General features: G+C 44.1%; 1 protein-coding gene across 1 annotated transcript in view; it reads right to left on the bottom strand.

The window, feature by feature from the left end:
* The window catches only part of OBSCN (obscurin, cytoskeletal calmodulin and titin-interacting RhoGEF), a 181,351-nt gene that overhangs the window by 100,032 nt on the left and 55,497 nt on the right, over nucleotides 1-25,822 (bottom strand). The window contains 18 exon segments of the mRNA XM_050971811.1: nucleotides 604-867; nucleotides 1,221-1,487; nucleotides 2,826-3,089; nucleotides 4,132-4,395; nucleotides 5,296-5,559; nucleotides 5,855-6,118; nucleotides 6,867-7,130; nucleotides 10,092-10,355; nucleotides 11,215-11,481; nucleotides 12,333-12,596; nucleotides 13,840-14,106; nucleotides 15,155-15,421; nucleotides 16,366-16,629; nucleotides 17,558-17,824; nucleotides 18,775-19,038; nucleotides 19,650-19,919; nucleotides 20,798-21,064; nucleotides 25,151-25,423. Of these exon segments, the coding sequence (XP_050827768.1) occupies nucleotides 604-867; nucleotides 1,221-1,487; nucleotides 2,826-3,089; nucleotides 4,132-4,395; nucleotides 5,296-5,559; nucleotides 5,855-6,118; nucleotides 6,867-7,130; nucleotides 10,092-10,355; nucleotides 11,215-11,481; nucleotides 12,333-12,596; nucleotides 13,840-14,106; nucleotides 15,155-15,421; nucleotides 16,366-16,629; nucleotides 17,558-17,824; nucleotides 18,775-19,038; nucleotides 19,650-19,919; nucleotides 20,798-21,064; nucleotides 25,151-25,423 (4,785 nt within the window).

Below are 25,822 nucleotides of genomic sequence, written 5' to 3'. Positions count from 1 at the left end.
AGGAAGTAGAGGGAAAATTAAAGCACCAAAAGAGAGGTTTTTTTCCAGATGTCTCTAAAACTCAATGATCTAGATTCAAACTATGAAGCTATTTGCCAGAGAAGTAAGAGAAATATCTGCAGAGCAAGAAGAAATGGATTACAAGGAGTTACATTTGCCATGAAATATATAGAACCTAATCTATGATCTAAAAATGGAACAAGAGTTTTCCTGCTGTAAAAGCAGCCAGTGTGCTGCCCCAGTCACTGAGGAAGTGTTCTGAAGATCAGCAGGGAATTTTCTGAGTTCAGATTCCCTCCTAATACAGAGACTTGCAAGAGTTCATACTCCCTCTTAAGGCAGGGAATTTTAAGGGTTCAGATGCCCTCTTAAGGCAGGTTACTTGCAGGAGAGGTTTTGATTATTCTGACAGCAAAATACAGAAAAAATGCACTTAGTTCTGCATTGCAGTTCCCATTTTCTGCCTGGCCACTCCATGAGCTGCATAGACCAGGCTATTCTGCACACCTCATGATTTACAATCTTTTCTTTAAGCAACACTAAACCACAGCTGTTATTTTAATTTTCAGAAAGTATTACAGCCTTTTCCCTTTATCTTTTTACCATTGACTGTCAGCGTGGCAGTTGTCTGCTGATCTCCACACACACAGGTGTAAACTCCAGCATCCTCCTCCTCCAGCTCGTGGATAATCAGCTTTGCAACAGCACCATCCTGACTCATTTCATGTTTTCTGCTCTCTTTGAGCACCTCCTGCCCTTTCTTCCACTCCACCTCAGCAGGTTTTGTCAGCTCACACTGCAGAGCAGCTGTGCCATTTTCCACAGCTTCCAGGTCCTTCAGCTCTCTCTTGAATTCTGGAGGCAGCACTGAGGAGTAAAAGAGTTACCACAGAGAGGGTGAATTTTCCTTAGAATGCAGCTTGGTGTGTCCTGGGGGAGAGGTTTCATGGGGCAGCACCAAGGCCTGATCCAGGTCAGTGGAACACGATGGAAAAACTTCCCCAGCTTCCCTGGACACTGGATCAGGGCAAGGAAAGTGAGATGAACCAGCAGAGCTGAGGGGGACAAACACCAGCAGGGAATGTTTTTCCGAATTCTACAAAAGGAGGAAGCACAGAGAGTCCAAAGGAACAAAAAGCCCAAGCACACAGAAAGGGACAGGAGCAGACCATAGAGATTTGGGCAGGTTGGGAGAACGTTCCCCCCAGGGATTACATTACCATGAACTGTTAATGCAGCTGTGCTGGTCTGGTCTCCACACACACAGGAATAGTCCCCACTGTCACTCAGGTCCAGCCCATGGACCAGCAGCTCCACAGCACGTCCCTCCTGCCTCATGCTGTACTTGGAGCCCGAGGTGAGGATGTGCTGGCCCTTCCTCCACTGCACACAGGCAGGGGCTTTGCTCAGCTCACAGTGCAGAGTGGCTGTTCCACCTTCTACTCCTTCCTGGCTGGTCATTTCTTCTTGGAAAAACGGAGGCACAGCTGAAGGATGCAGGTAAAATGTGTTACAAACTGAGGGTGTCTCCAGGGAGGGGTGAGGAAGGGACAGGGGAAAGGTGTGGAGGCTGTGACAGAGGGAAGCTGTCAAGGAAGGGTGAGCATCAGCCACAAAGAGAGGAAAGAGAAGTGAAAATATCCTGGTGGGAATAGGCATCCTAATCAGTTTGGATTTACCCTGGCTTCCTACAGCAAAGCTGCACAGTCTTCAACAGATTTAGACCTGCTTTCTACCAGCTTCCTCCTCAGAAAAAGCAGAATATCAGCTCTGAGCTCCTCAGTTCACATGTCCTGGTGTCTTCCACAAACTTCATGGCTTTGCACTCTCTTTTCCTACTCACAGAGCTGCCCTGCTGTGCTCTGACTTGGCACAGCTCACTCCTTCTTCCTTGAGAGATCCTTAAAGAGGAGCATCCAGGACTCACAGATTCTTCTTGACCACAAAGCAAATCTCCAGCTGCTGAATTCCAGCCTGGGTTCTTGTCTCAGAACACATTTTTCTCATTTAACATAATTCTTGTGCCCATTGCAGCTTGCATCCTTGAAATAAATGTGGTGACCTTCACATATGTCCCTCTATAAACTAGGTGGGATAATGGGATATTTCATCTGTTTAACAAGGTTGGATCTCTCAGATCTCAAAATTAGTGTCCAGTATTAGAGACTTAGTTAAAATATCCAGGCTAGAACACAGGCTTAGCCCTGATTTGGCACATTTCCCATTCCAGCAGTGTTAAGCTGAAACACCAGCCAATGGTTCTTCCAACACAGGAAGACCAGAAGGAGGTCACAGAAAGAATTTATCCTTTCTTTAGAAAAATCAGTCTTCTAATGGAAATCTACCTTTGGGCATCAGGACAGAGACTGTGGGCACAAACCCCAAATGGACACGACTTAGTGCAGAGGAAATTACAGCTAACAGAGCCTTATTCTGGATAGTCCTTATTCCCTGTATTAAAGTGGTTGTTGTTGAGAATTCCAGAAAGGAATGGCAAAGAATAAACAGATTTGTGGTTTAGAGAATAAATGCAGGAAAGGAAAGACCAAAGAACAGTGGGGTTACAAGGCAGGAAAGGAATGGCAGAAGGGAAAGAAGAAAGGAGAGCAGGCTTGTGTTTAAGGAAAGGAAAAAGATGGCACAGAGAAATGCAGACAGGTATTTTCCAATTCCCACAGCTTGCAGCTGAGGAAGGGCAGGGAACATTTTCAACTGAATGGAAGTTCAGTTAAAAAGGATGAAGAGACAGATGTGGAAAATTGAACAGCTCAGAGTAGAGGACAGAGGTTTCCAGCCGGGAGAGAGGAGGTCAGGGATGGCTTTACCCTGTACTGTCACGACAGCTGTGGTCTGGTGCTCTCCACACACACAGGTGTAGTGTCCTGCATCCTCCTCAGCTATTTCATGGATCACCAGCTCTGCCTTGAGCCCCTCCTGCCTCATTTTGTATTTCCCACTCGGTTTGAGGATCCTCTGGTCCTTCTGCCACTCCACTGGAGCAGCCTTGGAGAGCTCACAGAGCAGGGACACTTCTCCACCTTCTTCTGCTTCCTGGTCCTTCAGCTCCTCCTTAAAGAGCAGTGGCAGAGCTGGGGGATGCAACATGGACAAAGGGACAGCAGAAAACCAGAATTAAACCCCACATTTCTATGTTGAGATTATTTCTCCTCTTGCCTTTTTTCCAGCCTATTATAGATATTCTTAGCCATAAGCAAGTCCAGAAACTCTGAAAGTGTCTTTCTTTGAGAGTAATGTGGTTTCAGTCAGGCTGAGGGATCAGCTCCCTGGGTTTTTGTTGTTATTTGTTGTGAAAGAGCAAAACAGAAAGACCCAGACCTCAGATCAAGAGCCCTCACAAATAACACTGCTGGATACAGAACTGTTTTACCCAGACAAATATTATTTTTTGGAGGCTGCTGTTACTTTCTGGTTTGTTTTTATTAAACTGTCACAGCCCTGTCTATACAAAAGCAGACAGACATCCAAATAAAACTACTCCTGGTTTTAAACTGAACTTTGAAGGGCCATTACATCTAATAAGAGTTTTAGATTCTTATTACTCCTCATTTTGGAAATCATAACTCAAAGACAAAACAACCTACAGGAATTAAGCTCTGGAATGATAACACTTATCCCACTCTGCATGTCTGACTTCTTTAAAGAATCTGGAGTCTTCAAAAAAAAAAAAAAAAAAAAAAAACAAAAAAAAAACAAAAAAAAAACCAACAAAAAAACCACCATGGCCAGAGAATTTCCTCCTCTTTCTGCTGCCCAACCCTCACTTCTCCTTTTCCAGTTCCTGGAGAAGAGCACCTCACAGCCCAGAGCTGGGTGGACAGAAACTGTGGTGGACTGAAGTGATCTATGGGGTCAGAGCTGGAAAATGCAAACATCCAAGAAGAGGAGACTTGCACAGATGGAAACTTCTCATTTTCTCCTTTTAAAGGACAGATTAATAAAGACTAAAAAATTCACCAGGAGCAACTCTTTCCAAGAAGAAAGGAGTTATAAATAGAATGAAGGAAGAGGAAGGGACAAAAACAAACTACTGACCCAGGGAAGAAACCACTACATTTCAGAATTATGTCTAACTCAAGAGATATTTATCCATTTTAATAAGTTTTTTTTTACCATGAACTGTTAAGGTTGCTGTTGTCTTCTGGTCACCACACACACAGGTGTAATCTCCAGCATCTTTTACTTCTAGGTCACAAATGACCAGCTCTGCAGTGGTGCCAGACTGTCTCATTTGGTATTTGTCACTTGCTTTGAGCACTTTGGGCCCTATTTTCCACTGCACAGGAGCTCCTTTGGTTAATTCACATCTCAGAGTCACTGATGCTCCTTCTTGGGCTTCTTCATCCTTCAGCTCTTCCCTGAAAAGCACTGGCAGGGCTGGGGATGGAAAGCCAACAGAAAGTGTATTTAAACTAAGTGTTCAGCATTGTGAATTCTCAGCTGAAGTCCAAATCTGGCCAAATCAGGGGGTTGAGGTTGAGGTTATCACTACAAATGATGCCTCAGGTTTCAGCTTTTATATTTTCAGATTCTGTGCTGCTTTAGTGTGTGGGGCTGAGCTTCCCATCAGGGCATGGTGAGCTCTGTGCCCAGAGCAGGGAGACAAAACAATTCCTGCTCCAGCTGGGCACCAAGGACAAATGAGCCAAATCTCAGGCCAGGAGCACAAACCCCGTGGGCTGGAGAGAGAAAAACAAGCAGGGTGGGAGTGCCTGGGCTAAAGCTGGGCTGGGACAATGAACTGCAAGGTGGGAATGGAGCAGAGCTGATCCCAGGGAGAGACCCCGGGAGCGCTGGTGCATTTTGGGGCCATTTTGGGTCATCTTGGGTGCAGCCCTGGCTGGGCTCTGCTGCTGCCCAAGGTGCATCCATGGAGGAGATCCTTGGAATCAATCCCTGCTCTATTCCTTAGCTCTGTCCATCCTCTGCTCTAGGCCAGCCTGCACAAGGCATCACAAAGACCTGGAAAACCAAACCCAGCAGTGAGACATGAAGTGCTGAGATGACAGGCCAAAGTACAAGATTTAATGTAGAATTCAAAGGATTTCTCACAGGACAGAACATCTCATCTGCTCTAACATTTCCTGAGTGCAATTCCCTTTAACCTACAACACAGCAGTGTGTCTGCAGGGAGAGACAGTCCTGAGCTCAGCTCCCTTTTCAGCAACACCAGACAAAAAATAAACACCTGAACAAGACCTGGACACAAGTTAACAACAGGTGGACAATCCATGGGGGTTTCAGAGGAACAGAAAATGGACAATAATCTGCATTTACCCTTCACAGTCAGAGAGGCCGTGCTGTGCTGCTCCCCACACACACAGGTGTAATCTCCTGCATCCTGCAGCTCTAGGTCACAGATTTCCAGCTCTGCCAGGGTACCCTCCTGCCTCATGATGTATTTTTCACTTGCCCTGAGTATTTTGTTCCCTTTCTTCCACGCCACAGCTGCAGCCTTGCTCAGCTCACAGCGCAGAGTGGCTGTTTGGCTTTCCGTGCCTTGCAGGTCCTTCAGGTCTTCTTTGAAAAGGGCTGGCAGGGCTGAAGGTCACAAAATGCACAGAGGACATTAAAAATGACATGTGGCACACGGGTGACAGGAGGGGTGGGGTGGTACAGAAGCAGAGAACACTTTAGGGTGGAAACAGGGTGTTTTCCTCATCATTCTGGGACATTGGACAAACCAAAAGACAGAAAGAGAAAAGCAGCCTGGGTACAACCAGACCTCACAGAGAGTTTACAGATTTAAAGAAACAATTCAGCCACAGGTGCACACACAACCAATATCAAGGAGCTGGCATAAAACCCCACAATAACACAGATAAATTATTTTTACCATGCACTATCAAGGCCGCTGTTGTCTCCTGCTCTCCACACACACACGTGTACTCTCCAGCATCTTTCAATTCCACATCCTGGATAAGCAGCTTCCTGACCGTGCCCTCCTGCCTCATTTTGTACTTGTCACTGGCTCTGAGCAAAGTGCTGCCCTTCCTCCACTCCACGGGGGCAGCTTTGGTCAGCTCACACCTCAGAGTGGCCGCTTGACCCTCGGTCACCTCCTCGTCCCTCAGGCTCTCCTGGATGCCTGCAGGCAGCACTGAGGATGCAATGGGAACAGGGTTAAAGGGAGCAGCAAACACAGCCTGCAGGTGAGGGCATGGGTGTGAGGCCTCAGGTTTCAGCTTTTATATTTTCAGGTTCTGTGCTGCTTTAGTGTGTGGGTCTGGGCTTCCCATCAGGGCATGGTGAGCTCTGTGCACAGAGCAGGGAGACAAAACAATTCCTGCTCCAGCTGGGCACCAAGGACAAATGAGCCAAATCTCAGGCCAGGAGCACAAACCCCGTGGGCTGGAGAGAGAAAAACAAGCAGGGTGGGAGTGCCTGGGCTAAAGCTGGGCTGGGACAATGAACTGCAAGGTGGGAATGGAGCAGAGCTGATCCCAGGGAGAGACCCCGGGAGCGCTGGTGCATTTTGGGGCCATTTTGGGTCATCTTGGGTGCAGCCCTGGCTGGGCTCTGCTGCTGCCCAAGGTGCATCCATGGAGGAGATCCTTGGAATCAATCCCTGCTTTATTCTTTAGCTCTAGGTCAGATTACACGCGGCATCAGGTGGGGAGGTGTCTTCAGGCTTGACCTCACATCTGCTTCAGGAATTCGGTCCTAAAATCACTTTGTACATGGAACTGAGGAAAGGTTTTACCCCTAAATCACAAGTTTCACCCTCGTGGTCATGCCACACAAGGTCAGACTCAGAGGAACTGCACAGATGACAATGGTCATGTTGATAAAAGCAATTCAAACCATAATCCCAACAATGATGGCATCCAGATGGAGTTGGTCATTACCATGTACTGCCAGGGAAGCTGTGGACTGCTCCTCCCCACACACACAGGTGTAGTGCCCAGCATCACTCTGGGTCAGGCTGTGGATCACCAGCTCTGCAGTGACATCCTTCTGCCTCATTTTGTATTTCTCGCTTGGTTTGAGGGCTGTGTGTCCCTTTCTCCACTCCACTGGGGCAGGTTTGGTCAGCTCACAGTGCAGAGTCACTGCTTCACCCTCCTTGGCCTCCTCATCTCTTAACTCCTCTTTGAACAGAGCAGGAAGGGCTGAGGAACAGAGCAGCAAAGGTTCTCATGACAAGCAGCTCTTGACCACCAAAATGTTCAGCAATATCTATGCCTGCCTTTTAGTGACATGAAGATCATCACACAGAAGGAAAATGCTGATTTGTATCATAGACAAAAAGGGTCTTGCCATTTCTTTCAGCAAATATTAAAGGAATTTGCTGATTGGTTTAGAGAAGTATGGAAAATAAACAGCAGAAATGGGGAAACTTTGTGTATAGTCAAAACTGCAACTTTCTCAGTAGAACCCAGTCTAGAAGATTAATACATCAGGTTACACCATGATCAGGAAAAAAGCTAAAGGAAAAAAAAATATAACCTTTTAATTCACATTTTAAGGATGACCTCAGACCTAGCCCAGAGTTAGGATAAGACTGAAGAGAAGAATCAGAGAGAGATCCTGAAAGTGCTTGGGTAGGAATAAGAAGGAAAGAGAAGGATGATGGAGCCACTGCAGAAATCTGCCATAATTCCCTCACCCCAGGAAGTTCAGGTGCTTCCTGGAACCTCACCCCTTTTGGAACAACAAACAGAATTATTCAGACTGTAAGGCTGGATGGAAATGTGGCAATATGTGGAAGCAATAGGATGGGATGATATCCATAAGTCTTTGGAATGGGGTGGGAACCACATTTGGATTTAAAATAGCTAAGAAAGAGCTTGAGAGAATGGTCTCCAACTCCTGACCCTCACCAGCAGGAAAGAAATAATTGAGAGTAAGGATGTGAGGGATAACTGTGCAGACATTATTGTAAATAGATTAGAAGGAAGGAAAACAACAGGGGAGATGCTGGTCTGCCTCTCTTTCAGGAATGTAAGTTGATGATGAGTGGACATGGGGAAAGCTGAAGTGTTTAATTCCTTTCCCTTCATTATTATTAAATGTTAGTTTTAATTAAGGAAGTAATAGAAATTCTGGCTTGGAAAAGTAAACAAAAAAGCATTAGAGAGTATTTAAATAAACATCTTCTCAAAGCAGCTTGGTGTGATGAAATTTGTCCTGGAATTCTTAAAGTGCAGGCACAACCAATTTCAGACACTGACAGTGACACTGGAGAAACCAAAGAGTGTCTGATGTTCCTCAAGTATGGAAAAAGCAGAACTAATAGGTGAAAAACATATCTCTGAAAGATACACATAAAGTTCTTGCTGTGTAAACTGAGACTCTAAAATCCCAGAGAGTAAAGAAAGGAAAATCACTTGTGTGAAGTCAGTGGAGCCAGCAGAGCTCCAAATGTAAATGCCTGCTTTAAAATGAGCTGGAGGTGTCCCTGATTCCCATGGTCTGGGTTTGATAGCTCTCCATTGACAAAAATGGGATTTTGGGAATACTCTTCAGTATTGAAGCTGAATCCCATTCATGATGCTTGTCACAGAAAAAAAGAGAGAGCAGAGAGAGGATCCAAGGAATTATGGCCATCTCAACTTAATTCTTTGAAAAACTCATCTTTGCCAAGAGCTTTTCTCTTCATGAAGTGGACCAGGATAATTTTTTATTATACCAGGTATAAATTAAGCTTCCTTGACAGAAGGACAAATTATATGTTCTATATTATTGTTATTTTAGTCAAGATCTAACTTTGATTTAGGTGGAATTACAGAAAGGAAGTGCTACTAATCTGAAAACCAGTTACAGGATATTGGACCGGGGTTTACACTCACAATGAAAGAATGAATTGAGCAGAGTTTCTCACTAGCCTGAGCTCAGGATTATTCAGCATTTTCTGTAGAACTTGGACAATGAAATGCAAAGTTTCAATAATTTTGAAGATGATCTCAAGGTGGGAAGGGAGAAAGGGTAAAACCACTTATTTAAACTGGCTTGAGATACAGAAGATTTGTACAAAGTAGTTGTGACAAAATAGGCTTTAATTCAGCAAGGGCAGGTGGAAAATATTTAGGAACAGTCAACAACACAACTACAAGAAGAAGCAGATCTGCAGTGAGGGATTTACAACAGTTTGTGGAGCAAATTCAAGTCAAAAATTTCAAGCCTGATGCAAATAAATCCTCATAATTGAGATGTGTAGCCTGGAGTGTCACATTACTTCTTGGTTTAAATTTTATATAATATTTCTGTGCTTCTATAAGAAGTAATTATTTAAGCTAGTTCAAGAAAGACTTTTGTTGATATAAAGAACTTTCTGGCAGTAATGATGGTGACTTGGGGCTCAAGTCCAAGCCCATTTCAATTCTATTTTTCATGGTTAAATTGGAAGTTCAAGACTGAAGCAATCCTTGTTGTATTGGCAAACGCAAGGATGGGCAGAAAAGCAAAGAAATCAACTCCCTGAATTCAGACTTCATGGATTTCCAGGTGAGAAAGAGGCTGAAACTACTTCTGACTGTCCTGTGTCAATAGTGAAAATAAAGTTTCCCTTTCTTCCATGGGAAGTTTGCAGATTAATTTGGCTGAGGGCTGTGAAATATTCTCCTACTCTAATGCTGAGTATTCTGTAGTACCTGAATAAAAACCAACATTTTTCTTGGTCAGAGTTACAGAGAAAATTACACTGAACCAAGTTTTCTTTCCATTATTTAAAATTACTTGTCAAATCCCAATGCAACTTGAAATAAAATTGCTCTTTTAAAGAGCTATGAGTGTTCTTTCTGCTCCATCTGTCTAGGTTCAAGTCGAAAGTGAGTAAAACAGAATAAAAAAAGGCATATCTGTGATATTCAGGATATTCAGCCTTTTCAAAGGAAAACAGCCCTGCACCAACAAGAGCAAGGAGAATAAACAGGGAAAAATTTAGTAAAATCAGTGGAACTACAGTCGTGGTTAGAATTAGACAAAAACCACAATAAAAAGAAGGAAGCCTGTTACAAACAGAATTAATGATGGCAAGATTAGAGGAAGAACTCGTGGTGTGTGAGTACTGAGGCCTGCAGAGGAGGAGGGACAACCACCACCCAAAAATGTCCCATTTCCGTGCTCTTTACCGTGCACTGTCAGTGCTGCTGTTGTCTTCTCCTCTCCACACACACAGGTGTACTCCCCAGCATCCCTGAGCTCCAGGGCATGGATCAGCAGCTGGGCTCTGCTGCCCTCCTGCCTCATTGTGTATTTTCCACTGGGTTTGAGCACTTTGTGCTTCTTTCTCCACTCCACGGGGGCAGCCCTGGACAGCTCGCACTGCAGGGTGGCTGTTGCACCTTCTGTGGCTTCCTCATCCCTCAGCTCCTCCTGGAAGTGCACAGGCAGGGCTGGGGGGGTCAAAAGGAGCAGAATGTGGGACCATGGCAGCAGCTCCAGTAACCACCTCGTGTGGTCTGCCAAGCACAAGTGATAAGCAAAGCCTTTCCTAACCAAATCCACCGGGATTGATGGCCACTCTGAGAACCATGGGACTGGCTTTATAAAGCTGGAATACACCTCATGCACAAGTCAGAGAGGGATTTTTATGGTGAAGTCCATGATATGAAGTGAAGAACCACATCAGTCTCAACTTCAGACCTGCCTGACTGAGACCTACCCTGGATATTGCCTGCTACAATGGAAAATAAAGCTTAACCAAAGCATCTCAATTCTATGGAAATGCAAATTTTTACTAAAAATGTTCATAAATATATAACTATATCTGATCAGTTTCACTTTTCCATTAGGGGCCTTTAAAAGGTTCTTTCCAACCCAAACAATTCTTTATTTTCACCTCCTACAGTGGTCTAGCAGTGCTTAACCATCAAATTATACTGGAACACCGATAACAGTCACAAAAACATCTCATCAAAAAATCTTCTCAGCTTTATGATTGCAACATCTTTACAACCAACATCACAAAAATGTGATTTTCCATTCCTCAGCACCTACTGCTGAACGTAGGAATCAAAAAAATGAGTTAGCACCAGGATGAATATCTGCAATTTTTGCCATGAGCCTCCAACCTGTGCCTGACACTGCCCAAAGCATCCAGGAATTTATTCCCATGTCCAACCAGATTTTGCTAAACCCATCAGAAACAGAGCTGCACTTTCAAAGCTGACACTCCCACGCTCTTAAAAACCCAGAAAACTGTTTGAAAACCATCTCTAATTTCTGATGCATTTCCCTCTTTTTGGTTTTTACCATTCACTTTGAGCGCAGCCGTGGTTTCCTGCTCTCCACAAGAGCACGTGTAATCTCCAGCATCTGCCAGGACTAAATCATGGATCACCAGCTCAGCCACCGTGCCCTGGCACCTCATGGTGAACTTGTCACTTGTCCCCAGGGTTTTGTCTCCTTTCCTCCAGGCCACTGCAGCTCCAGCTTTGCTCAGCTCACAGCAGAAAGTGGCCGTGCCATTTTCTGTGCCTTCCACGTTCTTCAGCTCTTTCTTAAAGTGAGGAGGGAGGGCTGAATATCACAGGTGAAAAAGAGCACCTTAAAAATGAGCAAACACCGTGCCTTGACTGCTCCACTGAATTAAAACACTTTTAAATGGTTTAGAATGTACAGAACCTGGGAGCAAAAGATGATTTCAGGGGCATCCCTGACTTGTGCCTTGCAAGACACCACATTCAGGATCTCACAATGACTTGGAAATCAGTGCTGATTAATAACTCTGAGAACCATAAAAGAGTGAGTTTGGACAGCTGGAAAACACCTTATTCATAAATCAGAGGGTGTTTTTAATGATATGAGACATGGCAAAACATGGAGAACCACACCAGTCTCAGTCCCTGAGCTCTCACTGATTTGGAAATCTGTAAAACTAAAATATCAGTACTGGAGGTATGTTTTAAAAGCATTTTAAGATATAACAACAGAAGGTTGATCCCAAGATTTCAAGGAGCTATGCACAGGTCTTTCTCAAAACCAGATTAAGAATTAAAATGAACACCACGCTGTTTCAAATTACAATTTCATCACTTTTCAACTTCACCCAAGAATACCAAGTGAAATATCAGTGATATACCCTAAAGAAATTAATGTGTGAAAATACTCCAAAGGGCCATTTCTGACTTCATCAAGCTTTTCATTATCCACTTCCAGCTTCCATCAACAGGAAAGAATAGGGACTCAAAAGAATCTGTGATGCTGTTTATCAGTCCCAAAGGAAGGGTTTTCAGTGGAAGATATTCCCAGGGGTTGGAACAGCTGCCACAACATCTTAAAATAACAGAAGGGACCAAGAGCAGATTGTGATCCCACAGGAAGATCACAGATGACAATGCAGAAAATTCCTCTTAACCCAGATATTTTACCATGGACTGTGAGGGAAGCTGTGGTTGTCCTGTCTCCACACACACAGGTGTAATCTCCTGCATCTCCCTCCTCCAGGCTGTGGATTGTCAGCTCAGCAGTGGTGTCCTTCAGCCTCATTTTGTATTTTTCACTGGCCCTGAGCACCTCCTGCCCCCTCCTCCACTCCACTGGGGCGGGTTTGCTCAGCTCACACTGCAGAACAGCCGTCCTGTTTTCTGTGCCTTCCACATTGACAAGATCTCTTTTGAACAGTGCAGGCAGAGCTATGGGGTGTAACATAAACAGAGAGGACATCAAAACCATTAACCAGACCTTGGGGAACTCAGGGCTGGGGCCTGTGGCCAGTCCTTCACCGTTACAGGAAAACAAATCAGTCTGGAAAGCTGCCCCCAACAGAAAACTACTGCAGGATCCCACTGGGATAATTCCATCATGACCTGTTTCTAACATTAACTTGTTCATGTTCACCTCTTCACAGCTGATCCCAATACTCCTCTCTACCTATTTCACGCTGAAATAATCCATCTTGAACATTAATTACCTGAATTCTGATTAAATTCATGAGCCAGGGTGACAGCACTGCTGGAGATCCCTGCCTTTCCTAACATCATAATTTATATTTCTGGTTCAGGAAAAAAAAAGACAGTAATATAGCTTCAGGTGCCCCTTTAACCCAAGATTTCCAAGAACATAATGACACTAAAATCAGGATTACAGGGGTTTTTAGCAGCATTCAACAAGTTGTCTTATGATGTGCCACTAAAATAAAATGGAAGTGACTTGCATAGGGATGAAAATGATAGGTCAAAAGAGAGGAGGAACAGAAACTCCTCTAGCTGGGAGAAAGAAGATGAAGAAAAAGTATGCAGAAAATCTGGGAGAATAGTTTTGCCTCCTCAATTTCCCCTTGTCCTTGCCAGCTGTTCTTAAATAAAAGCTGTTCTTCCATCTATGGGAGCTGTACTCGAGCTGCTCCTTCTGGAGGGGCAACCAGAGCTCATTCACCATGGCAAAGCCAGGAACAAAATTCCCCCCATTATTCCCTAAGCCAGGACCTGCAGAATAATGCTGAGGAGTGGGCATTTCTATAAGTACCATTTTCTCAGCAGAATATACCAAAATCCTGCAGAAGAGCAGGGTGGTCACTCATTCCTGAATGGGAAAGCCTCTCACTGACTGAGCTCAGCAGATTTAAAGAACTTTCCTTCAGGTTAAGCATGAAAATCCACTGATGTCAGGGAGACACAATGAGAAACCCCCTGAGAACAATCTTCTGCTGGAGGTCTGCTCACCCTTGCTCCCTGGGATGAGAAATTCTCACAGCTTTTCTTTACTCTGATATAAAGCCATCAGTTTCAAACTGACAGACAGTGGGAGATGGGATGAAACAGCACCAGCCAACCAGGAAAATGAGGCAGAATCTAAACACCAAAGCAAGTGGGAGGGAGAGAGAGAAAAGGGATGTCCTTGGGGTACGGCTGTACCAACGGAGAGCGGCTTTTTTACCGTGGACTGTCAAGACAGCCGAGGTCTTCTGGTCTCCACACACACAGGTGTATTCTCCTGTGTCTTCCACCTCCAGATCTCGGATCAGCAGCTCTGCAGCTGTATCTTCCTGTCTCATCCTGTACTTTTCACTTGGTTTGAGTGCCTTGTCCCCTTTCTTCCACTCCACCGGGACGCCCACCTTGCTCAGCTCGCAGCGCAGAGTGGCTGTGGCACCGTCTGTGGCTTCCCTGTTCTTCAACCCTTCCTTGAAAAATGCAGGCAAAGCTGAAGGACAGCAATATCACCAGTGAGATGTAGCACTCCAAAGAGTTAAAATTACGCTTAAGTTTCCTTTTCCCCTCTTATCCTGAACTTGATTTATCAACACAAGAATAGATTCTCATAGGTCTCCATGAATCAGCGTTGGGAAAGAAATGTCATCACCAGGAGAGGATGTAATGCTTGCAGTAATCCATAGAGGTCTTTTACACAAATCAATACAAATAGAGATTAAAACACCATTTTTTTTCCCTGTGAAATTTCAATCAAAAAGAACAAACACCAATTTGAAATTTCTGGAAAGAAAATGGTTTTCTTTTATGACATTTTAAACCACAACGGGAGGATGTTTGCTGTTTCCACATACTTAAGCAAACAAAGAGACATTTTAAATTTTTTAAAAAATGAAACACTGGAGTTTCATTTTAAATGTCAGTTTGAAATGAAATTGTTCATTTCAATACATGGTGGGAAAACAAGCATTTTCACCTGAACTGACATACCCTTTCAAAGATGTCAGGTTCAGTAAAAATCAAAGTTCTCCCTGAGAATGATTGTCCTTTAAAAGTTCTGGGCTTGTTTTACACAGAACACCAACTGAATTCCATGACAACTGGGCTGTAAGCATAAAAGCACTTTGTTGTCTCAGTAATGGAGTATGGGCATAAGATTCCACAGAATGACCTAACCTTTTGGAATTTTACAAAACCTTAAAATCCCTAAGACGTAATCCCTTTGAAGCAACCCGTTTTTGTCTTGAGCACAACGTGGAGTCTAATAAAGAACTTTTCAAGGGAATATCAAAAGGAAGGCCCCTAATTAAAAGAGTGGCAGCAACCCTGGTGGCCTTACTCTGAGCTTGGACACCAATCTCCCTCTCGTGCCACACATTCCAGCTGCACGGGTGCCAATGGATGCATTTCACTGGCACTGGTGAGCTGTGGATAAAGGTCTGGCTGAAGAAGGAGATGGGAGGGTAACCAGGGGTCTGCCCAAAGGAACAGAGAAATCAGGGTAGTTACTTTCAGGATGTGCCTTGTTTTGTTTGTTTTACCATGAACTGTTAACACTGCCATGGTCTGCTGGTCCCCACACACACAGGAATAATTCCCAGCATCCGCCGTGTCTAGGTTTTGGATTGTAAGCTCAGCCACGACACCTTCCCGCCTCATTTTGTATTTGTCACTCGGCTTGAGGGTCTTGAAGCCCTTCTTCCACTCCACGTTAGCAGCAGCCTTGTTCAGCTCACAGCTCAGGGAGACACTTTTACCCTCAGTGGCTTCTTTGTCCACGAGTCCCTTGGTGAAAAGAGCGGGCAGGACTGCAGAGCAAACACGGACATGGCATCAACCCTGGGAAAGCCTGAATCCATGACTCAATCCCTCTCTTATCTCCCTGGAGCCACCAGACCTTCTTGGTCTCCTCCGGATTTAGTTCCTCCACAATTTTTCTCCAGCCTCTAACCCTTCAAAAGGGTTAACACTTCAAAAGATAATTCGGTCTAATTTTTTTTTTCTGTCTTCACGCTTTAAAACTTTCTTTAAATTCAAGTCTATCTGCAAATTAGTTGACAAATCAACTACCTTTTACTTTATACACCATAAAATCAAAGACATAAAATTAGAGGCTGTATTTCAATATGAGACCCAGAGCATTTTGCTTCCTTTGAGAAAAGCAGGAGTTCTACAGAAGGGCCTGATTCATGGCACTGTCTGAATTTTTATAAACAAAAGTCCCTTAAAGCAGAGCAGTTGCAAACATGCTGTCAGGTTTTTGCAGAAATAAAATATTTGCTTGAGAAGTATTAAGCCAAAATTGGTAAAAAAAGAGCTGGGAATAGCAGGAGCATCAAAAGCCTATTTTTTTATTAAGGCTGTCCTTGTCTAGCGCCATACACTGATGAAAACTTGTTCCTCTTAGGAGCAACAAGTGCCGCAGTCTAAGTGATGAAATTTCAATATTATTCCCACTTTTAGATCAGTTGCTATGGGAAAACTTCTAAACAAGAAGTTATTCTGGACTAGGGAGGTTGTGTTGAGTTGGGAACCTGTTCTCCACTTGTCTTTTGACTAAAGCACCTTGGAAGCACATCAAGAAGGTATCAGGTGAAAGGAGAAAGAGAGAAGGAAGAAAGGATAGGAAGATTAATCAGCAGAAAGGAGGATTGGAAGTACACAGGGATCAGAGGAAGCAGAAGTAAGAGAGGAAGAGATCTTGGAATTACAGAGGCTGGCTTGGAACATGCGCTGAGAATTTCTTTTTTACCATTTACTGCCAGAGCAGCCGTAGTCTGTCGGTCTCCACACACACAGCTGTAATCCCCAGCATCTGCCAAATCCAGATCCTGGATTGTCAGCTCCACAAAGGGACCTTCCTGCTCTATTTTGTACTTTTCACTCGGCTTGAGCACCATATTCCCCTTTTTCCACTCAACTGGGGCTGGTTTGCTCAGTTTGCAGTGCAAAGTGACTGCCTCTCCCTCTGTAGCTTCCTTCTCCATCAGTTCTTCTTGGAAGAGGATAGGCAAGGCTGAAGGATGCAACACCAACAGAGAAGGAGTCAGCACCAGAATGAAATGAACTGGAGTTACTGGGCTGCAGTGTGTACACTCAATGAAAAATGCTCTGTTTCTAGGTGGGTACAATTGAAAAAGGGGGTAAAACCTCCTAGAGGAGACAGAAACAAATTAAACAATGTACGACATACAGGTGGCTGTCTCAAGGCAAAATAAAAAAAATAAATCACAAGGGAATATTCACTAGTAAGGTGACTCTCTGGCACTACAGAGCCACAAAAGAAGACAAAAACCCTAAGAAATCACACTCTTGTTGACCAGGAATGCTGCCAAAACTGCTATGTTTTTGTGGGAATCCTTAAAATCAGAGGGTTTGGGAAAGCTGCATAAGGCAGGCCTCAGAGACAGCAGAACTGTGATTAGAGCTAAGCAGTAGCCATGAGATTGGTCAGCAGAAAAACTGTGTAAGAAGTAGAAAAGTAAGGACAGATAGAACAATGGTCCATGTATTAATGCTTGTCTAGAATAACTCCCTAAGCTGCAGAAAAGTTTATCTAGTGAGATATTAGGAAGTTCTAAGCTTAATAATGGAGCTCTGTGCACTGTGTTTGAAGGCTCACAAGCAGGTGTTGTATTTGAAATAAGCATTGTTTAACCAAAGGTACCTGTGCTTAGAGTGGTTGGATGGAACTATGGTCAGTGTGCTTTTCCTTTGTGTGATTGGTCAAAAAAGTTATAAAGTGAGTTGTAACATTAAGTTCTTGGTCTGCTGCCTGGGATGTGAGCTGATGGCATCTTCCCATTGTCATAACCACGGAATGAGAGTGATGCTGGAAAATCAAACAGCTCAAGGTACGTTCCCAGCAGTCCTGTCCCATTTGTGATTTGTATTGGCTGGAGATACGTTTGGGCTTTAAAGAGAAACATGGGTGGGAGGGTTACCATTCACTCTCAAAGCAGCTGTGCTCTCCTGCTCTCCACACACACAGGTGTAGCTCCCAGCATCCGTCAGGTCGAGGTCTTGGATCACCAGCTCGACAAAGCGCCCTTCCTGCCGTGTTTGGTACTTCCCGCTGGGGACCAGCTCCTTCCCGTCCTTCCTCCAGCGCACGGAGCCGCCCGGCCCGCTCAGCTCGCACTGCAGCGTCGCTGTCCCGCTCTCCGTGGCCTCCTCATTCCTCAGCTCTTGCTTGAAACGGACTGGCAGGGCTGAGAGATGCACAATGGACAGGGATTGCCACCCTAGACACCCCTCAGAGGTTGATTTGTCGTATGTCTGCCTAAGCCTTGCTCCAACACCCTGACCCCTTAAGTGTGGCAGTTGTATTTTCTGGAAAAATCCCTTCACCAGGATTTTCTCCTGGGAAGGTGGGAAGCCTCAGAGAAAAAGGAAAGCAAATTCTTATCTCATTTGCTTCTCCTGTGTTGTGCTCACATGTGGAATGTGTTTGGAGATTGTTTCATTGGTTTCACATGAATTGTTTTGACTTAATGACCAATCATGGCCAAGCTGTGTCGAAGCCCTGGGAAGAGTCAGGAGTTTTCATTATTATCTTTTTAGCCTTCTCTAAATATCCTTTAAGTATCCTTTTATACTTCTATAAGAATCCTTTCTGTATTCTTTAGTATAGCATTCTTTAATATAATATAGTATCATAAAATAATAAATTAGCCTTCTAAGAACATGGAGCTCATAATTTCTTCCTGCCTCGGGGCACCCCACAAATACAATACTTAAGCACATCCTGTCTTTTTTCATGGGTGGTAAAGGAAATTCTCTATTGAATTGTCCTTTGGAAATCAACAAAACCATGATCTTGATTGGCTGAGATCATGCATAAAGAGAGACAAAATCATTCTCATCATTACACATTATGAACCCTCTGAAACAGAAAATCTTAAGGAATCTTATGTTTCTGTGCTAATTCAGAAAAACACACATGCAGGACAACATCCTTCACTGGAGGGAAGGTGAGAGAGACAAAAGAACACACACATATCCAATATGAAATGGAGACTGGGGACAGGAGTGACACCAGCAAGTGGATGGACGGAAGCAGTGGAGGCAGGACATGAAGGAAGTTCATGTACAGAGAAGGAGGAGGAAAGAGGTGGACAAAAACACTCCAGAGTTTCACAGGTTATTTCTGCCTTTTTACCATTCACTGACAAAGCTGCTGTGGTTTTTTGGTTCCCCACTAGACATGAGTAGTCTCCAGCATCCTTCGGCTCCACGTCGTGGATCAGCAGCTCAGCCACGGGGCCCTCCTGCCTCATCTTGTACTTGTGACTGGCACGGAGAAGAGCTTGCCCCTTCCTCCACTCCACGGGGGCCTCTGTGCCCAGCTGGCACCTCAGGGTGGCTGTCCCACCTTCCACAGCTTCCACGGGCTTCAGCTCTTCCTTGAAGAGCACGGGTGCAGCTGAGGAGTGAAGCATTTTCAGTTTACTGCAGGCGCATCGTCACCACCTGGTGACCTCACACTTCCAGGACTTAAAGCCAACACAAATTCAAATTCTCTTGGCACACACAGCAAAGAAGCTCTGACCTACCTGTGCCTCCAGGAGTCTGCTGATACTTACAGTAGAAACAAGAGTTTTGGACCAAATAAGAAAAGAACATTTCCTAGTAATTAGAATACCAACATAATTATCCTTCTGCTGCCCAACGTTGGTCACAGACATGCAAAAACTTGTTGAGAAAGCGGAGAGAAGAACAGAATATTCTTCAATAAAAGGTGTAGCTGAGATCCTTCTTACCTCTTGGCTTAGACCTTGGACAGTAGCCTCTATCCAAAGCATAAGAGACATTTCATAGGGAAGAAAAGATATTATTTTATCAAGAACCTTTGACTGATACATTTTAGCATAAAGTTATCATCCCAAAAAACAAAGAACATAACGGACCCAGCCAGAGCTGCTTTTTGTTTGTGCTGATCCTTGTTCTCCTGAGCACTCTCTCAAAGTGCCCAGGGTTAGCAGGACCATGGCAAGAACAACAACAAATGGTCACAAGCAGGTGTCTCATTCCTACCATGGATTTTGACTTGGGCTGTGGTCTGCTGGTCTCCAGTGTCACAGGTGTATCTTCCCGCATCTTCTGGCTCTGCATTATGAATCACCAGCTCTGCCACTGTCCCCTTCTGCTTCATTTCATATTTGGCACTTGCCTGGAGCGTGGCTTCTCCCTTCTTCCACACCACGGTGGTGGCATCAGCTTTTGTGAGTTCACAGCGCAAGGAGATGGATTTCCCTTCTTCCACAGCTGTGTTCTCCAGGGCTTGTTTGAAAAGCACAGGCACAGCTGGAACACAGAGGGGGGTTAGGACAGGCCCTCCTGATCTGCTCTGCATCAAGTCCCCCCATGAGAGCTGTCACCTCTTAAATCCAGGCCTTTTCCATGTGAGCAGAGCAGCCCTAGGCCCTCCACTGCCTGTGTGGCACAAGGAGATTCTGCCTGGGAGCAGGAATAAATCTCTCCCTCTGATGTTACCATCTCACTGTGGATTCCTAGAAATGTGGGGCAAGTTTCTTTTATTTTTCAAAAGGACCTTTTCAGATTCCTCTGGGCACCATCAGCCAATGAATTCCCTGCTCCTGCAGGGCTCTGAAATAACATTCATATCCTATGTTTCTCCAGCTTTCCGCTCCAGCACACACTGCTAAAGGCAGTGCATTTGTTTAAGGGCAGTGGAGATGGCACCTAAGAGTTTTTGAAAGGATGTTTTGGGGAGTCCGGAGTCTATTAATTACTTGTCCACCTTCAATTTTCCAGGGACTGGATTCCTGTTTTCACAGTCTTATACTCCAGTACTAGTGAATTCCACCTCCAACTTCAGCTTTAATCACAGCCATGTAAAGCAGCTGATAGGGCAGGAACTACAGCACAGAGAAAATTAAACCTCTGCACTTAATTTTCTTTTTTTTCCCCCCAGTGGACAGTTACAGATTAAAAACCCCAGACACAGAATATGAAATCACATGAATGAAACACATCCAGGTGCTTACAAGGGTGCAATATCACCTTTAAATTTTACTTACTAAAGATGATGCTGCCACAAAAAAAAAATGAAGTGTCATGTGATTTTTGTCTAATAGATCCAATGAAATGTTATATAATTTTTGTTTAATAGCTCTATTAAGCACCTGATTAAGTGTGGCAATGTCTGAAACTGTACCCACCATTCACTTTGACCCGAGCAGTGGTTTTCAGTTCCCCAGCACTGCAGGTGTAGTCCCCAGCATCTACAGATTTCACATCTCGAATTATGAGCTCTGCCACAGTCCCATGCTGCTTAAATTCATACTTCTCACTGGCATAGAGAACCATGTCTCCCTTCATCCACTTCACTGGGGTGCCAGGTTTGCTGAGCTCACAGGTCAGCCTGACCTGCTTTCCTTCCTTGGCTTCTTCATTTTGGAGCTCTTGCTTGAAGAGAACTGGTGTTTCTGAAAAAGGAGTAACACAAATGTTAAAAGAAACGTGTGAGGCTGGAAATTACTTTTCTCTTTTAGAGTCAGACTTTGTTTTTGAGACAGAAAACCACAGGAATGAAAAAGCATTAGCAAAGAGTAACATCTCACATCTGGCTGCCGGCACTTTACAGCAGAAAAAACCCCAAACCCTGAGACCAGATGCTTATTTTCTTTTAAACCACTATCTGCACTGCTGAAGGTGCTGCTGCTCCTACTGCTTTCATTATTACCATCAGTGGCAGATGCTGCACTGCAGTTCATGACACAAACTGTGCTGCTGATGGCTGCTCAGAGCACAAAAAACATAAAACTTCACTGAGGTCAACTCACACACAACACAGAGCACACAGAGGAATGGCAAAGCACTTTCTGTCGTGACCAGCAGTATTGATTTCTCATCATAAAACAACCCTACAGTGTAATTATTTTTTATCCAGCGTGAACAGAGATTTAAAACCAGCACAGAGCAAACACAGAGAGGGAAGCACAGCTGAACGTGGCAGGGTCCCTGTGGAGATCCCCCTGCAGGCTCTGTCACAGCCTGGGATTCAAGGCTTTCAGGTGAGCTAGTGCAGGGAAGGCACTTTTGGGGGAAAATAAACTCGACTGAAATGTTCAGATAAGGAAAAAATAAATTATTTCTTCTTGAATTATGCTGCCTTAAGAATATACAAGTCAGCTACTGACCTGTGATGCACTAAAGCTGTGGCTGTTGGAAATTTACACCCTATTATCCTGTTCCCCTTTTACCTCCGGTTTGGGACACTCAGTGTCACATGACTACTGAATTTCTCTTTTCTATTTCTGCATTCTGCTGTTCTGATGTGACTCTGACAGATGAAGGAAAGTTTTCCAACACTGAAATTCCTTGTGAAATTCCTTGTGATATCCTTATGACCTGACTCCTTAACCTGAATCCACGTGTTTAAATCCTACAACCATCCACACCCTTCTCTGCGAGGGGAAACATGGGGCTGCTGTGGGAGCATAACAAATGTGGTTCTTTTCTAACAGAAAATTGTTCATCCAGGCCCTACTGGAGTCAACAGAGATCTTTGTTTTGTGTGTAATGGATAGTGGGGAAATATCCTTGTGCTACAGAAAGACAGAACATCAGGATCATTAACAACCAGCTCTTCTTCATTGCATCATCAAGGTCTTGTCTTCCTTGCACAGCCTCAAGTGGGTTCTTTGTGCTCCAAAAAAATCCTGTGAGGGGCCTGACCTCCCACTTGGTGCTCTGGCATTCAGGTTGACCATTCCAGCAACGCAAATTCTTTTTTTGTTCCTGCTGACTTCCCCAGTCCAGACACAGCTTCTGATCAGTCCCTCCCAGGTGTGCAACCCCAGCTGCACACAGGACATCCTCTGGTCTGGATAAACACAGCCTGTGCCTATAAAATCCTCCCTGGACCTGCTCAAACCTGCCCAGGGCAGTGATTTAACTCACAGAGAGGTTTAACCCACAGAGGCAGGAGCAATTATAAGGTGATACTTGGTGGGCCTGGTTCTGACCTGGATGAGACCCAACCCATACCCAACTCAAGGTTAAAAGACTCACCTAAGAAAGGAACTTTTGCCTCAGCTCAGACAACAGCCCTTTAGACCATAGAATCATAGAACACTCTGGGCTGGAAGGGCCTTTTAAAGCTCATCTATTCCAACACCCCTGCCATGACCCAAGACATCTTCAACCAGATCAGGCAGCTCAGAACCCCATCCAACCTCATCTTGAATGTTTCCAGGGATGGAGAGAGAATCCACCACCTGGCAAAATCCTAGAGTGTTTTACCACCCTCATTGCAAAAAATCTCTTCCTTACATCTGTGCATTCACATCTTCTGAAAAATCCCTTCACCCAGGGTTTTTCTCCTGGGAAGCTGAGAATCCTCAGAGAAAAGGAAAACAATTCTGATCTCATTTGCTTCTCCTGTGTCTTGCTCCTTTGGAATGTGTTTGGAGATTGTTCACCCACAGGTGATTGTTCCATTGCATTCTGCTGGGAGTTGTTTTCACTCTTTGGCCAATCAGGGCCAGGCTGTGTCAGGACTCTGGAGAGAGTCAGGAGTTTTCATTATTATCTTTTTAGCATTCTGTCTGTATCCTTTCTGTAATCTTTCGTATAGTTTAGTATTGCATTCTTTAATATAATATAGTATAATAAAATAATAAATTAGCCTTCTGAGAACATGGAGTCAGATCCATCATTCCTTCCTTCCATGGGACACCCCACAAATACAATATTACATCTACTTAAATTAACCCTTTTTAACTTTAAACCATCTCCCCCTGTCCTATCAAGCAGGAGAGCACCTCCTGCCCAGTGATGCTCGTTGGGTGCATTGCTCTGAATAAATTGGGTGCATTGCTCTGGCAGCCTAAAGCAATTGCAGACAAATGTGGGGCTGTGAGCTCCCTCCTTGGGAGAGCCATCACTGGGACAGCTCCAGGAGGTGATCCATCCTTTCTGGGGATTACCTCTCAGCCTGGGGTGTTCTCCTGCTGCTCTCTCTTTGGGAGAGATGATTTGTGTACCTTCCAACCCAAAGCATTCTAGAATTCCATGATTCTCAGAGGCACTAAAGCTCCTCAGAGCCAGAGCCAGGTCAGATGAAGGACTCTCCTGTTTCACATTCCGTCACCTCTCTGGCAGCTCTTCCAGATGACTTGATGAGAACACCTCAGTGCACACCACAAGGTTCCTTCTCAGTGTAGTTTCATGTTTTTCATTCCAGTTAATTACTCTGGGCTCAGTGTTAGGACCCAAATCACCCCAAAAGTTCTTAGCCTTGACATTAATAACTGCACCCCTTTTGGCTGCTCCAGCCTCACACTCACATCTGTCTCTTTCTTCAGCCCTGTGAATCACAAGCTTGGCTTCAAACCCTGACTGCCTGATGTTACATTTGGAAGAATTCCTAAGGCTTTTCCCATCTTTGCACCACTTTCTCAGGGCTGTCTGACTGGAGGTTTCACACTGCAGGCTCACATCCTCTCCCTCAGTGACTTCAGTGTCCACCAGGTCCTTTGTGAAGACACAGGGCTTCTCCAGATTCATATAAAAAAACATCTGACACGGTTCAGAAGAGTTGTGGATTCTCAGATCACAAGTAATCTGTGAGATTTGGATCCAGGATTGTTTGTATGAAAGCTATAGGTCAGGGTTAGTAACAGATAATTCGGTGATTGTGATTATGAAGCTCTCAGGAAGGCACCAGTGATGTTCTAAAGTGTTGTTGAACTGGTAAATTATATCTGGGAGAAACTGAGAAGAAAATATTCCCGCTGAAGAAAATAAATAATTAGCCTTTTGCAAATAAAACCTTTCATTTTCCCTCAAGAAAAAGAAATCCGTTTGCGTTTCTGCAGCTTAGCGAAATTTGGGCAAATTTTCAACTTTTGTAAAAAAAAAGTTCTTCTAAATAAATGTGGTTATTGTGGAGAAAAATGAGATTATGATCTGACACAGTGGAAACTGTGTGTTTAACATCTTGGCCACAAGAAGTATTTATATTTCCAGTAAGGAAGCATTTCTCCAATCCCACATTCTTGGGCTGTCTGCCATTCATTTCATTCATTTATCTTTGCTACCAAACACTCCAGTTTTACCTCAGTTTAACTTCTCCAGAGAAAACAATCCATTGTCCACAATGAATAGTAGAGAACACGTACAATATTTCCTTTCAAACAATGAAAACTAAATTTAAAACTTACTGGTTGCTCCTTTTTTTTTTCTATTGAATTAACTGATTTCTCCTCATGAGTCACCACCTTATCAGCTTGAGGAAAACCGAGTGGGGCATCCACTGAACCATCACAGCATTATAACATTCCTATCTAAATCCAATAAACACTCCAAGAGCTGTCCAGGATTACAAAGAGTTCATTCTCCAGCCATAATTTCATTATATAATTATTGTTATTCTTGAAAATGCACAGATATACAATGATGGTGCTAAATTTGAAGCACTTTTGCTCCTTTTTTTTCCACCTACCCCCATTAACCCCACCTTTTTCCAGTCATCATTTCCTCTCCTGCAGTTGTGATGATGGATTTACCTTTAACAACCAAACTGGCAGATGTTTTCTTATCACCAGCTTCAAATGTAATGAGCCCCGAGTCCTTCAGGGAGAGCTTTCTCAGCGTCAGCAGGTGATATCCACCAGGCTGGGACTGGATCTCATTAAGTTCATTGGTATGGAGTGGGGTTTTATCCAAAAACCACTGCACTCTGCTATAGTCTACGGGAGAGATTCTGCACTTGAACATGGCAGATTCTCCTTCTAACACAGTGACATCCTCCAGGTCTTCTGTAATTAGCACTTTCTGGCCTGAAAGGAACATAAATACATCAATTACTGCAATCTTCAGTTTCTGGCGTGAAAATTGACGTGGGAAAGCTCCCAAGATTTCCCACGTGAGCATTTCAAGTGAGAAACATCTTCGTGACAGAGAAGATTGAAACAGAATTCCCCCAATATTGACCACAAAACCCACTCACAGGAAGATAATATATACAGGACACACACCAATAATAGGGCAAAGACAACTTTAAAGCACCAGAAAACATAAAGCAGAACAAGTAGCCAGTACAATGCAAATCCAGGGCTGTAAATTTTCTCCTAACGAAATCCCTGGAAAGGTTGGAGTCTCTGACAGCATTACTGGGCTCTAAACATCACCAAGAAATTATCTCTCCCTTGACAACCTGGCTGGCTTTCTACAGCAAA

Source organism: Serinus canaria, chromosome 2, assembly GCF_022539315.1.
Source record: "Serinus canaria isolate serCan28SL12 chromosome 2, serCan2020, whole genome shotgun sequence".
Lineage (NCBI taxonomy): Eukaryota > Metazoa > Chordata > Aves > Passeriformes > Fringillidae > Serinus > Serinus canaria.
This window is presented reverse-complemented; position numbering and strand designations above follow the sequence as displayed.